The 15,630-nt window shown below is 41.5% G+C and overlaps 1 protein-coding gene across 2 annotated transcripts in view; it reads right to left on the bottom strand.

Annotated features, from left to right (window-relative positions):
* The window catches only part of Tax1bp1 (Tax1 binding protein 1), a 64,739-nt gene extending 50,833 nt beyond the window's left edge, over positions 1 to 13,906 (bottom strand). For both annotated transcript variants that reach the window (XM_040737934.1, XM_040737935.1), the window contains exons 1-2: positions 13,773 to 13,906; positions 5,013 to 5,181 (exon numbers count right to left, since the gene is read on the bottom strand). In XM_040737934.1, the coding sequence (XP_040593868.1) occupies positions 5,013 to 5,174 (162 nt within the window). In that variant the 5' untranslated portion in view covers positions 5,175 to 5,181; positions 13,773 to 13,906. The remainder of the gene's footprint in view (positions 1 to 5,012; positions 5,182 to 13,772) is intronic.
* Between the last annotated feature and the right edge of the window lie 1,724 nt (positions 13,907 to 15,630).

Below are 15,630 nucleotides of genomic sequence, written 5' to 3'. Positions count from 1 at the left end.
GATCCTGGAACTAAACAATTTGACTAGACTAGCTGTTCAGCAAACCCTAGAGATCCTTTGGTCTCTCTCCCTGCCCAATACAGGGATTACAGACATGGGTGCTAGGGATCCAAATTCAGACCCTTATGGAAATTTACTGATTAATCTTCCCAGCCCCCCACATTGTGGACTTTTAATAACTTATTGTATCACACCTCATATTTAGGGTCTGTTTTGAGGTTTTATTATTTTTTTTAATGTAGGCTCTCTCCTATAAGTTAAATTCACTAATCTCTCATCTTTGGCTAATTTTGCCTGAAAGCAATTTGTAAATTTTGGGTGGGGAAAGTATTTACATTCTAAAACATCATTTACACTTTACCTACTAACATATTTTCAGTTTGGAGGCATGCAAGAAAAGATGTTCAAAATGCATTGTACACTCGTGAGAAATGCCCTTACATAAGCCAGTATCACACACAATCAATATACAACAATGAAAATTAAAATATATAACATTTTCCACTTATATATTACGGATTTAAAACTGTGTTTTGTAAACAAATTATACTGTAGTAAATACTAAGTATTAGAGCTAAGTTTAAAGCAAGTACACTGTTAGCAACATTATATAAAACTATATATCCTTAGATTATATATTCCATGATTTTTCTAGACTTTCGTGTGTGTGTGTGTGTGTGTGTGTGTGTGTGTGTGTGTTTGTATATATACGTGAACACACTTGTGCACACATACCACCAGACAACTTTCCTTCTGTGGACTAAACTCAGCTGCCTGCCTGGTGTTACGTTCTGAGCTATCTTCACCAGCTTCATGTCCTACAATTTTGATTAACCTCGGTTTATAGGCAAAACAATAATGAATTGTGTGCTATTAGTGAGAACTAACTGAATCTGAGCTTAAAGTTCAAGGCTCTCAACCATTACTGTTCTCCTTTCTGGCAATAGAGGGCACTCTTCACACCATCTGAAACTCCACCTCTTTCCTTCCAACACTGACACTATGAATATTTAATTCCTGACAGAACTATACTTGATAAAAGGCAGAAAAGAAAAAGGGGTTCTTCCTTTGTCTGCTCTGAGAAAAATACAAAATGTGCCAGTTGGTGGTGATGCATGCCTTTAATCCCAGGAGGCAGGTGGATCTCTGTGAGTTCAGACTAGCCTGGTCTACAAGAGCTAGTTCCAGGACAGCATCCAAAGCCACAGAGAAACCCTGTCTCAAAAAAAGAAAAAAAAAAAAACCAAAAACAAAAAAATACAAAATGCATGAAAAGAACTTTTACCAAATAAGTGAAAGTAAAAGTGAAGTAGCATCAAGACAGGAGACTAAGCAACCCATACTCTGCTCCCAGGCAGCCATCCATTTAACAGTGCATAGCGCATGAAGTCCTTTTCAGAGAACTCCAAAACCCATTACAAAAACAAGTACTTTGGGTGAGCTAACTTCAAGAACAGCTCTACTGCAAAACATAGAATAATTGCTTTCTAACAACCGCAAGGGTCTTCCCCCTCAATAGGGACAACTAAGGGGGTTGGGGAAGAGTGGAACTTTTTGATGGGCCATGAGAGTTTCTGCCTCACCTAACTTGGCACTGACAAAACCAGGATACTTTGGGTGCCTAATTAGGCAGTACCACAGACAGACACAAGAGGGAGAAAGAGAACAAACTCATGAAACTTGCTTTCTGGTTGGGGAAATTACACAAAAGGACTACAACATAACACATCCCAGTTAAAGATTTAAAAACCTTTGGGCAGGATATATGGTGAAAGTCTTCCCTGTACAAAACAAGTCTAGGATGGCTCAATGAGGAGGCTACTTGCTACTTTATGAAATTCACAAAATGGGAAAATTCTACTGAAGAATGCAAGATCCAGAGGAAGAAAATAAATCTTAAGAAACAAAAGCTAAAAGGAAATAACCTCAAGACATAGAGTTCAATGAATTATTTGACCAAAAATCCAAAATAATAATTTCAGTGAAGTTCAATGCATTCCCAAAAAAACAGGTAATCAACTATGAAGCGTAAGGGGTGGGGGAGAGATGGAGACACACACACACACACAGAGAGAGAGAGAGAGAGAGAGAGAGAGAGAGAGAGAGAGAGAGAGAGAGAGACAGACAGACAGACAGACAGACAGACAGACAGACAGACAGACACAGACAGAGACAAAGAGACAGAGAGAGACACACTACCCACCTCTGGAGATGAAGAACACAATAACTGAATTGAGAAATTCACAAGAGGGTGCTCACAACAGACGTAAGCAAAATAATTCTTCAAACTTGGTCAAACATCAGCTACACAGCAAGTCTGTGGCCTCCTACCTGGTTTCCATTAAGACTGGGTCTTTTGTTTTTTGTTTTGAGTCAGGGTCTCTCTACATAACCCTAGCTGACCTGAAACTCACTATGTAGACCAGACTGGCCTAGAACTCAGAGATCCACCTGCAGAGATCAAAGGCGTGTGCCACCACAGCCAGACTAAGCCCCTGTCAGAGAGATACGTGTTCACGGAAAAAGGTGTTCAATGGTAAAAGGGCTTGTCACCAAGCCTGGCAACACAAGTTCAATCATCGAGACCCACATGGTGGAAGAATAGAACAGACTTCTGAAAACGGACCTCTGTGATCTACACACACACACAGTGGCACTAGCACACATGTACACATAAAATTAACTAAATGTAATTTAAAAATTTAATAATATTAACTGAGTCAGGGGGATAAAATGGGTATGAAAAGGGGGTTTAAGCATAAGAAACTTATTAAAAACAACACAAACATGGAACAGTGTACATCTTTAATCCCATTACTCATGAGGCTGAGAAAGGACTGTGAATTCAAGGTCAGCCTGGACAAGAGTACAAGACTCATAAACAAAACAAAACAACAACAACAAAAAAAAACAAGCCAAGTAGTATAAACTCATTGAAGAATTCTACAAGAAACAGAGAACCTTAGAGTGTATCTGTACAAGTAGCAACTGAAACTTACCATATATGAAAAAGGAAATGAGCAAAGAAATTCAAAATAGTAAAACATGGTGGTCAATGGCTATAGTCCCAGAATTTGGAAGGGTGAGGTAGTGGGAGCTACAGAGTTTGAGGACAACCTGGACTACATTGCAAGATCCTGTCTCTAACAAAACAAAACAGCCTCTACGTACTCTTGGGGTAAGCCCAAAGTGAAACATTATTATCAAGCTGTCAAAGATCTTCTAAAGAGCAGGAGAAAAGTAAGTAAGCTGTCATACAAGAGACCTCCTCTAAGAATACCTGAAAGATTTCTCAACCAAAAAAATTACAATCCAGAGGTACCTCTGTCATATTACAATGGGTGGCTTACATCACTTCTTCCAGCCAAAGGTTTTGAGAAATAAGAAACAAAACAAGCAGTTTTAGATCTACTTTCCACAGCAATTAATTTAGTCTGTCTCTGCAGAGCAGGTTTATTTGTGGAAACAGCATAAGACTCCTCAAACTGACAGGGGCCTTCACATGGGGTCTTCATAGAGACCTAAGCAACTCTGGGAGCCTGAGCTGGTGCTGGAGCCAAAACTGTAACCTGGGCTCTGGGTCAAGCTTGGCATTTTGTGGACAGGGCCTGTAATTCTTGGCAATACATGCTGAAGCATGCACACCATATTGGGGGTGATGAGAGCTAGTTAACTTGATGATTGACACTCTCTGGCTTAACCTCTTTGGGTTTTACAAAAGCCTTCACAACTTCAGCATGCCCACGTTATAACCTCAGTCTTGTTAAGACTTCATCTTTGCTGGGTGGTAGTGGCTCACACCTTTAATCCCAGCACTCGAGACACAGAGGCAGGCAGGATCTCTGTGAATTCGAAGCCAGCCTAGTCCACAAGAGCTAGTTCCAGGACAGCCTCCAAAGTCACAGAGAAAAATCAAAACAAAACAAAACAAAACAAACCTTCAACTTCTCCAAAACCCAACTCCAAATTTAAAGAGAAGGTCTCATGCTGGCCTCAAACTTGTTACATAACTGAGGCTTGGCCCTGAACTCCTGATCCTCTGCCTCTACTTCCCAAGAAGGATCACTAGCATACACCACCATACCTGTTTTTTGTTTCTTTTTTTTTTTTTTTTTTTTTTTTTGGTTTTTCGAGACAGGGTTTCTCTGTGGCTTTGGAGGCTGTCCTGGAACTAGCTCTTGTAGACCAGGCTGGCCTCGAACTCAGAGATCCGCCTGCCTCTGCCTCCCGAGTGCTGGGATTAAAGGCGTGTGCCACCAACGCCCGGCCTGTTTTTTGTTTCAATTAACTAAATGAACTGATTCAATGACTATGGCATATCAATGGTACCTGAGTATATAACATAAATCACACAACTGTATGTAGCCACATATCAATATGTTAATACTGGTATAAATTGTTTTCTTTCTTATGCCTGTCTATTATCTTAAATTTTACTACAGGCTTAAATTTCCAGTTGAGTTTTAAAGTACTATCCAGACAAAGAGGAAACATTCTACACATATTTTTATTTCACTTAAAGATACAGCACCTGCAGTGTACAAGAAAAGTTGCTTTACACTGAAAGATAAATCTAACAAAAGACCCAGTCCTTTCCAGTTACTGATCTTAGCACAGTATGAAGATGATAAAGCACTACTAAAGAGCTCCAGGGCTGCAGGCACATTCCCGGGTTTCCCAGCACCAAGAGGTTCAAATGAGAAAATATAAGTAAGATTCTAACTTATGGATAGCTCAGACATCTTTAACAGAGACAGGGGGAGGAATAGAAAGTAAATTAGTGATTTATTGCGATAGTTATGGAAAGAAATGAGGAAGACACAAACCAAAGCAGTGGTAATTAAGGATACAGACATAAAATAACAAAAAACAATGAGCGGAACATGTATTTGACTAAGCTTAAGGAGAAAGACATACACACACACACACACACACACAATAAATAAATGCAATTTCTAAAAAGATAAAATGAAAATAACCTACATGGAAAGCATATTCCGAAGCTTTCTTACCTTGAATATACCAACCCAGTCTTTAGGATGTGGATGGATATATGGAGTTAAGGTGTAATGACACTCCAACTGTGCATTAGGGAGGTAACTTTTAGCAACATTTTGAAAGATGACATGGGCAAAGTTGGAAGTCTGCAATGGGACTTCTTGAAAGGATGTCATTGTGAATCTGAAAAGAATAAGTCATACAAGTTAAACACTATCAACTAAGAAAAAGCTTACACTTATATTTTCAAAACCCATGTAACTTTTGGGATAGGGACACAACTCAGTGGTTTAGTGCTTGTTCCTCCTGTAAGAGGCCCTAGGTTCAATCCCAGCACTAGACACACATACACACACACACACAAATATAGCTTTCAATTCTAATTTTAAATATTTATATGCTTTAAACATGAGAAATATTCCTTTAAAATGAAAATTGAGAAACAATTAAAGCTAGTGTGACTCAGGAAGAAGCTACAGTGAGTTTAAAAGCCAAAAAAAAAATAGATCTGTCTCAAAACAAAACAAAACTCAACACAATGCAGTTCCTGGAAAAGCCACAACCTCTGCTTCTATTCTAACCAAAAGCAAAGGAACCAACAGTATTTTAATACAGACACTGCCAATATAAACATGCTGTCCTCTAGCAATAGGGATGGGGGGTAGACAAACAGACAGTTAAGTATCAGTATTTTAGAGGCTGGAGAGATGACTTAATGGTTAAAAGCACTGGTTGCTCTTCCAGAGGACAAAGGTTCAATTTCCAGTACCCAGATGGTAATTCACAACTGTTTGTGACACAACTGTTTGTAACTCCAGTTCCAGGGGAACCAGCATACTAACACTGACATACATGCAGGCAAACACCAATGCACATAAAATAAAATTTAATAAATAACAAATACCAGTATTTATTAAGAAATGTTGAATTAACTCTTCCTTTCAATATAGAATCCCTGAACACCATGTTCCCCTCATAACTGAGGCCTTCCCATCTCCTTCTTCTCCCCAGGTTCTAGAGTTTGGATTACCATAAAGTAAAGCTAATGCTAACATTCTGTTTGTATTCTCACCCAGCACTGTGATACCTACCCTGAACCATCATTTCTCAACCCTGGTTTCATATTAGAACCATTAAGGGTCTTTAAAAGAAAATTAATACAATGACTGTGTACACATGCACACACATACACATTCCCCCGCCCTAGTCAACCTAAATAAATACCCTTAATCCTGTATGCAGCCAAATAGAAAACTTTCTCAGGTGGTTCCTTAAAATAATCCAACTTGCCAGAAGTGGTGGCTCATGCCTTTAATCCCAGCACTCGGTAGACAAGAGTCAGGTGGATCTCTGTGAGTTTGAGGCCAGCCTGGTCTACAGAGTTTGAGGACAACCTGGGCTACAAAGAGAAACCCTGTCTCAAAAAAAAAAAAAGAAAAATTTAAAAAATACTATTTTTTCCTCTACCTGTATTGGTGTTATCCTTTTGGATTTAACAATATTATCTTTTTAAAAAAATGAAAAGAAACCCTACCTTAACTTATAGTATTCATTTACTAGTATTCATTACATACTTATTAAAAATAAGTAGGCACTAGACACACGGAGAAAGACTTAGGCCCTGCCCCAAATGATGTGACAGACTTTGATGATCCCCCATAGAAGGCCTCACCCTTTCTATGGAGCAGAAGAGGGATGGGATGGGGGTAGGTGAGGGGCATGGGAGAATGGGAGAGGGAACTGGGATTTATATATAAAATACGATTGTTTCTAATTTAAACTAAATAAATGTAATACCAACAAAGACCGAACAGGTTATATATTTAGGAGGGAGGAAGGCAGACAGACAGGGAGGGAAGGAGGGGGGGGGAGGGAGGGGAGGAGGGGGAGGGAGGGGGAGGGAGGGGAGGGAGGGGAGGGAGGGAGGGGGGGAGGGGGAGGGAGGAGGGAATAACAGCAATTAATGAGTAAAGAGGTCATGAGTTTGAAAGAAAGCAAGGAGGATGGTATTGAGGAGGGTTTGGAGAAAGAAAATGAAAGGGGAAAATGATGCAATTGTCTTACACTCTCAAAAAATAAAGTAATAAATAAATAATGGACATTAAAAAAATAAAAAAGAAGATTCTAGGGGTAAAGGAGCCTGTCCTGTAAGCCTGGCAATCTGAGTTCAGTCCCTAAACTCCACAGAAGTTGCTAAAAGTTGTCCTCTGATCTCCACATGTGGCTGGTGGAGCCTGCACCCCAACACATACAATAAAAATGTTTTAAGCTTTTAAAGTATAACATGCATGAAATATGTAGTGTTGAAAAGACCCAGTAAATGCTCACTGGCTTAGTTAACAAACACTAGATGAATAATACAGATGGACCACAAAAACTGCAAGACTCAAAAGGTTCTGTCCTGTTTTGTTTAAGACTGGGTCTTGCTATGTAGCCCTGGCTTGTCTTCAAGTCACAGCAATCCTCAGCCTCTCTTGTGCTGAAATATAAGCATGTACAACCAGCCCAGCTTCAAATGGTTTTCTAATCTGATTCACTTTTGATAAAAGGAATTCATTCAAAGAAGCAACCTACAGAGGCACATCATAGACTCAAAACAGTCACTGATTGTATTGATACAGTCACATGAAATTAAGACTGGCTATAGCACTTGCTTCTAAATATTACAAAGGTATCTAACAACAAAGGAAATGGGAGGGGATTGCTAACTAATCTAATTTACTTCACAGCTCAATGAAGTTTCTACTTAAAAAGCACAGCGGTACCTACATAGGACTGAACTAGACTCCCTGAATTCGGATGACAATGGGTGGACTGAGCAGTTTATGAGGTCACTGGCAGCGGGACCAGGATCCACCCCTAGTACATGAACTGGCTTTTTAGAGCCCATTTCCTATGGAGAGATACCCAGTCACAAGAGGGAGGGCCTTGGTCAGGTCTCAATGTGGTAATGGGAATGGACTTCCTTGGCTCCTCATGGGAGCAGATGGGAGGTGGGGGTAGGGGGAGGCAAGGGGAGTGGGATGAGGGGAGGGAGGGAGAACTGGGATTGATGTAAAATTAAAAATTAAATTAAAAAAGAAAACACAGCAGTAGATGATACTCACTTGTGGAATTATTAAAAAATGTTATCAACTAGGCATAATGCTGCAGGCCAACACTTTAAAAGCTGAGGCAAGATTTTTCAAATTTGAGACCAGCCATGGCTTCATAATGGGGGGGGAGGTTGACACGACACTTATAGAAAGCCATAGTCCAGCTAGGTTCCATGATGCAAAACTGTAATCCTAGATATAAGGATGCTGAAAGCAGGAGGAGATAGTTCAGCCTGAGCTACACAAAGAGACCCAATCTCAATAGAAAATAGGGGGGAAAACCAACCAAACAGAAGACATGCTTGCTGCTGTTACATGTCTTCTCCACCAATAATGGCAGGCACCACTGACTGGATGAGTTCTTCCATGGAAACATACCATCCAAGGAGATGCAAACTACACTCGATGAATGCCACTTGAAAGAACTGACTAGTTTTATAAAGAAGTCTACCCAGAAGCCAGAGGGGGAGGCACATACTTTGAAACACCACCTAAACTGGACACCACATCTCTGAACTTACAAGTTGTGATTAAGTTCAATTTACTTTCCACCAAGCTATATCGAATATCTTAAATAGTTTAATTTTGGGGGCATACACCCAAGTTTATAACTGAATGTAGTAAATTTCTGCAGATATTTATAAATGTTATTGTTTTAAATGACCATGTTGATATAAAACTCATTTTAATAATCCCTCTCCCAAACTTGTTTTTAACAAAAAACAAACAAACAAACAAACAAACAACCAGGGGACTGGAGAGGTGGCTTGGTGGGTAAAGTACTTGCTTTTGCAAGCATCAGTACCTGAGTTCATACCCCCAGGCACTTACTTGTAAACCCCAGAGCTTTGGGAACAAAGACAAGCAGATCCTAGAGGCTCACTAGCCAGGCAGCTTAGCTCAATCAGCAAACTCCAGGTTCAATGAGAGACTACCTTCAAAATAAATATGGCAGAGAACCACAGAGGAAAACACAACGCCAACCTCCGGCTTCCACACAAACACACACAAAGATATGGAGTGTAGTGAGTTGGCAGAGTATTTGCCTAGCATACATGAAGCCCTGGGTTTTTCCCTCAGCAGCAAAGAAATACCAATGCTACTAAAGCTATGGATATTTTACAAAAGTCATTCTATTATTATTTTGGTTTGTTTTTTACTTTTATTAAAATATAGCTTCTAATTTTAAAAAGTTAAGAATGGATAAACACAACCTGAATCATTATTTTAAATTAGAAAAAAATTCTAACTCCCACACAGTGACTCTGCTCCACTCTTCCCACAGATAAAAAATGCATTGAAATGACAAGAAAGCTACTAGAAACACTGGAATTCACTGAGGACGTCAAAGTCATGAAATCACATAGCCCAGTGGAGAAGCAATGTACAAAGTCACTGCCCAACAAGTGCAGCAAAACAGGCCACGCTTAGTTGGTCTCTACTTCCTCGTCTTTAAAGCACACCTACAGAAACGAGTACAGTAAGTTGGAAAGAAGCCAAAGGTAAACAGAAAGTTTCCAGTCACTAATTGAAGGGCCTGACATACATGTCTAGAAACCAATGCCTGAAATGCTACAGTGAACTCTTCCTACCACTGCCCCAAAGTTCTAATACCAGCACAATTCCTTTATGTGTGTCAGGCTGTAAACTAGACTCTATGACAGTGGTTCTAAACCAGCCAATCACAACTCTTATTTGTGTCAATTGACACTTTCACAGGAGTCACCAAAGACCATGAGAAAACAGATATTTTCAGATACAGACATGTACAATTCATAACAGTACCAAGATATCAGTTATGAAGTTTGCAGCAAAAATAATTTTATGGTTGGGGGTCACAATATGAGGAACTGTATTAAAGGGTTGCAGTATTAAGGAGGTTGAGGACCACTGATCTATGACATCTTTGCACTAAAACCCAATTTTATTATTTCTAGAATTCACTAATATCTAAAGAAAAAGGTAAAGAAAAGATAATAGGCATTCAGCTAAGCAAATGGCTAAAAGAAAAAGGGAAAAGCATTTTAATATCATCTTTACTTACTGTAAAAACGTGGGTTTTTACAAGCCCCAAACAGAGCAGACTTTTGTGGTCGTATTTCCTCCAGTGGCTCCACATGAAGTTAAACTTGGATTTTTAAAGTTTAGATATTTCACCTATCCTATTAAGCTTCCAAAAGAGCTCTGTATGATACAATTAAAGGTTTTTTAAATCATCAGTTAGCCACTAATTAAGGGTAAAAAGCTTGATTTCTAGCATTTGCTTTAAACACTCCAGGAGAAGAAAAAACAAATGTGTTAGGAGTTGGGAGTAATAAAGTAACAGCCCAGAAAAAAAAAAATCCAACTTCAATGCTCCTAGTCCTTTCATGTACGGTCAGAAATTTCAAGAATAAAGTCAAAAAGGGCAAACTGGCAGTAAAAAGCCTTGTGCCTGTCTTACTTCAACAGAAAATACTACATAAACACTTTGTACCCTTGCAAAGTACCATAATTTAATGGTTGGCAGCCAATGTTTTTAAAAATCTTCAGTTATAAAAATAGGGTCTATTTCCAGCACTTGGGAACTAGAGGCAGGCAGATCTGAGTTTTAGGAGACCTGGCCTACATAGTAAGTTCCAGACAGCCAAGGCTACATAGCAAGGCCCAACCTAAAAAATTGCATACATACATTTGTTCTGGTGTTCAGAACACCTGCAGGGGGATAAAAATAGCCTGGTAGTCAATAAATTCCCTCAGGTCTTTTTTTTTTTTTTTTTTTTTTGGTTTTTCGAGACAGGGTTTCTCTGTAGCTTTGGAGGCTGTCCTGGAACTCGCTCTGTAGACCAGGCTGGCCTCGAACTCACAGAGATCCGCCTGCCTCTGCCTCCCGAGTGCTGGGATTAAAGGTGTGCACCACCAATGCCCGGCACCCTCAGGTCTTTTACCTAGTTTACAGAATACCACACTCTCAGACAGATGTTATCAGCCAACTTTTTGGGAAGCAGAAACAAAGACCTTGTTATTTTGCATTCCTGAAGACATCTTTACCTCCGGTTGCTTTCACCTGAGTATTCCTACATACTGCCCAGTTGCCACCCAGTTGCAGTTGTTTTCTCTACTGAGAAAGGTTCTATGTGCTACAGCCCAGGCTGGCCTCAAGCTCATGACACTCCCCCTGACTAAGCCTCCTAAGTGCTAGAATCCCAGGTAATAAAACATCATGCCTGATTTGACATTTTGTAAGTTAATTTCTAAATACTATGCTCTTGGCCCACAGGTTTATATAACAGGAAGTTTGTAATTTTGAAGGCTTATTTAGAAGTGTAAACTTTATGGTGGCACACACCTTTAATTCCAGCACTCGGAAGGCAGAGGCAGGCGGATCTCTGTGAGTTCGAGACCAGCCTGGTCTACAGAGCGAGTTCCAGGACAGCCTCCAAAGAAAACAATACAGAGAAACACTGTCTCAAAAAAAAAAAAAAAAAAGAAAGAAAGAAAGAAGTGTAAACTATAGAGTCATAAGTGCATAAAGCCCAAATTTTAGACACTAACAGACATTCCAAAAGAAAACAATCCAATAAACCTTACAGGTGAAGCTGGGCTTGGGGGCAAACACCTTTAATACCAACACTCAGAAGGCAGGGGCAGAATGATCTCTGAGTTCAACGTCTACATGAAGAGTTCCTGGACAGCCAGGACTATACAGAGAGACCCTGGCAATATATAAGTCAAAATAAACTTTTCAGATAAGGTAATTCCTTACCTGTATAGTATAAATGTATGTGAATATAAATAGAAATAGAGGGGCTGGAGAGATGGCTCAGAGGTTAAGAGCACTGCCTGCTCTTCCAGAGGTCCTGAGTTCAATTCCCAGCAACCACATGGTGGCTCTCAACCATCTGTAATGAGATCTGGTGCCCCCTTCTGGCCTGTGGGCATACAAACATATGCTGTATATATAACAAATAAATAAATGTTTAAAAATAAATAAATAAATAGAAATAGATAGGATCAAGCATAAAAACTTAGCACCCTAGGGCCTGGAGAGATGGCTCAGTAGTTAAGAGCACTTTTTGCTCTTGCAGAAGGCCCAGGTTTGGTGCCCAGCAAACCAGCCCTCGCTCTGGTCCAGGGGGATCTGACACCCTCTTCTGGCTTGTGGCCACCAGGCATATACATGGTGCACCAGTATAAATGCAGGGAAAACACTCGTAAGGTTAGCCTAAAAAACATTTTTAAACAGCACCCTTTAAAAGTTGCAACTAACAGCCGGGCGGTGGTGGCGCACGCCTTTAATCCCAGCACTCGGGAGGCAGAGGCAGGCGGATCTCTGAGTTCGAAGCCAGCCTGGTCTACAAAGTGAGTTCCAGGACAGCCTCCAAAGCTACAGAGAAACCCTGTCTCGAAAAACAAAAAACAAACAAAAAAAAAAGTTGCAACTAATAATGCAAGGATGTTATTTTTGTTCTGGAAAATGTATTCACTGGTTAAATTTCACATACATGGCTGCAATCCTAAGAGCAAACGGTAATAACTTGAAAACAACACATTACCACTGTATTTGAAATTTAACAGAGGACGAAGGGGAAGTAGTTAATATGTCATCTCCAGCATAGTCAAATATATTCTTGTAGAAATCTAATACATCCATGGTGGTGCTGTTTGCCTGTTAACATTCGGTAAAGACACACAAATCAAATTTACCATTTAGAACAGAATGGAGGCAGGTTCTTGGCCTCAACCTTCTCCACACCTAGAGACCACCTTAAAGCTCTTAAGCCAAAAATCAGCCCACTTTAATAAACGTTATTCAATTCAAATGTTCTTGAATTGAACCCTAAAAACTTAATTAGTATCTGTTCCTGTACTGATCAAGAAATTTTACCACTGACAGGAAGCAGCGATGAAAACTTTTCCACCTAAATTTCTAACATACTAACTTGCTACTACTACAGAGCCGGAAATCTATCATAGTCGAATGCCACGACGTTTTCCAACAAAGCTTTGAGGAACAGATCGTACTTCGTTGTTTCTCAACAGAGATGCAAACGTCCACGCCAGCTAAGTTCTAACAGTACAGTTTTCGGCATGAGCACTAGCAGGAACTTGTCCCGCACCTTCATACCTGTCCAAACACAGGAGAGAGGTCGGCAAGGGGTGGGGAGAGGGAGGCGGAGTAGTGAAATTCAGTCCAGGCGGCTTAACAGCGAAGTTAAACTGCCCAAGATTTCGTAAAGCCTTCTCCAGGCTCCAGGGAATTGGGCTACTTTCCAAACACTTTAAGACTTAATTAATCTCTCAGCCCAGGTGAATCCAGAGACCCGGGCCAAAACACGTAAACACAGAATCAGGCGGAGCAGGGAGTCCCCGCCTCTTCCTCCAGAAGCCACTCAAACCAAAACAGTCCGCCCCAAGCCGCCGCGGCCTAGGGCCGGCCACTCTCGGTGCTCTCCACCAGTCTCCTGCCCGGGAGCCCCCGCTTCGCCGCGGCCTAGCTCGCCCGCTCCCGCCGCGATCCCCCCCCCCACACTGCCAACTCGAGCCCACGCACACGTCACAATCGCCGCCCGGGAGAAACTCGTCCTTGGGAAGGAGAGCTTCGTCACCACGGAGACGGTCCCCAACACTCGCCAGGCTCGGGTTCCAGCGCGAGCGCCAGGTGCCCCGCCAGGCACGCGGCCCAGACGCAAGCCTTACCCGTCAGGCCTCCGCCTGGCGCGCTCCGGCCGCTGCCCCGCTCGGCGGCGACACCACCGCTTCCCGGCACAGACCGGCTACACCGCCTCTGAGTCCAAAGCCGGTGTCGCGTCACTTCCGCCCTAGGAACGCTCGCTTCCGCCACCGTCTCTGCGCATGCTCCGCCGAGGACACGCCCCATGCGCCCGCTGCCTGGGCCGTGCTTGGTGGATTTCCTGACAGCTTGTCTCCTGGGACTTTTCACTCAGTGATGTAGTTGCCCCAGAGCACAGTCCGTTTAAGATAAGTTAATTGACTTGCCAGCTAGGCAGGAAATGTAGAGAGAAGGGGCCAGGCAAAGAAACACACCCTGAGCAGAGTCAAGCACACTTTGGCCCTGCAACCAGAACCAAAGAAATGCACCCTGACCCTGAAACTAGTGCCAAAGAAACACACTTTGGCCCTGGAATCAGAGCCAGTGAAAGAAATAGACCCTGGCCCTAAAACTAGAGCCAAAAGACTAAGAGGACCAAAGAAAGAAACACACTTTGTCCCTGAAACCAGAGCCAAATCTGACCCTAACATTGAAATACACACCCTGGAAAACTCCGCCCCTAAAGAGCCCTATATAAACCCTGTGTCTGGTTAGCTTGCTGGTGTTCGTGCTACCCTGCCATCCTCTGCCTCTTTCCTGGATCCTAATAAACCCCTTCTATGAGCTTTGGGTGATGACCTTTTGCAATGGAGCAAAGACGACCAGGGGCAGAGTGTGGTGAACAGGGCTGTAACACTTTTGCAGGGGAAACCTTCCCCTCTGGGCCCTCTTCTATGGAAGCAAAACTGCTACACTGGGAAAGCATCCCATCTGGGAAACCCTACTACTGGAGCAGACCTGATACATTGGGGAAGCCTTTTCCTGATGCAGGGCTGTAAACTACTATGCTTACTGTGGCTTATGGTATTCCTTGGCTCCTGAGCTCCAGGATACCTTCCCATCTGAGCTGTGTAACACTCAGTCTTCTGTGACTCCCGAGTGCCAGAATATCTGTCCCATCTGATCCATCAAAATGCCTACAGGAAGGATAGCCCAGAGATGACCTGGGACTTAAATTATCAGTTTGAATCAATACATATGTGTGTGTGTGTGTGTGTGTGTGTGTGTAAATATAGATATAGATAGATAGATAGATAGATATAGATAGATAGATAGATAGATAGATAGATAGATATAGACATATAGATATATAGATATATAGAGAGAGAACCCCCAAGAACTGTTGGAGCAACCACAGGCTCAATCATCATATTCCTGTGTTGCCATAAAACTGATGATATTTACAGTATCACCAGAAAAGAAGGGGTAACAGATTAAACATAAAGCAATAATACAGGGGCTGGAGAGATGGCTCAGTGGTTAAGAGCACTGACTGGTTTTCCACAGGACCCAGGTTCAATTCCCAGTGCCCACATGGCAACTCACAACTGTCTGTAACTCCAGATCCAGGGGACCCAACACCTGTGGCAATTTATATTTTGAAAAGTTTTTAAAAAATCAATAATACATATAATCTGCCTTCATGTTCATTTTCCACATAATTCAAGTCCTTAATATTTGCTGATTCATTTGTTTCTTATGTATTGAAATCTTTGAAGGTAGGAATTTTACAGGAACCTCTCAATTCTTTTCCTCCAAAAGGAAACAATCTGTTAAGACATAGGCAGTTGAAGCAAAAGCTATTTAGCAAAAGTATTCCAAAGGAAGGTAGCAGTACATTGGGTTCAGCATTGTGGGTTTTAAAGAAGTATTTATGAATGCGGTGGCATTCATGAGGTGTAGGAGGAAGTCTGTATGCCGCCATTAAGCATGTGGCTTACTAGA

The sequence above is a fragment of the Mesocricetus auratus genome, unplaced genomic scaffold (assembly GCF_017639785.1).
Source record: "Mesocricetus auratus isolate SY011 unplaced genomic scaffold, BCM_Maur_2.0 Super-Scaffold_100676, whole genome shotgun sequence".
NCBI lineage: Eukaryota > Metazoa > Chordata > Mammalia > Rodentia > Cricetidae > Mesocricetus > Mesocricetus auratus.
This window is presented reverse-complemented; position numbering and strand designations above follow the sequence as displayed.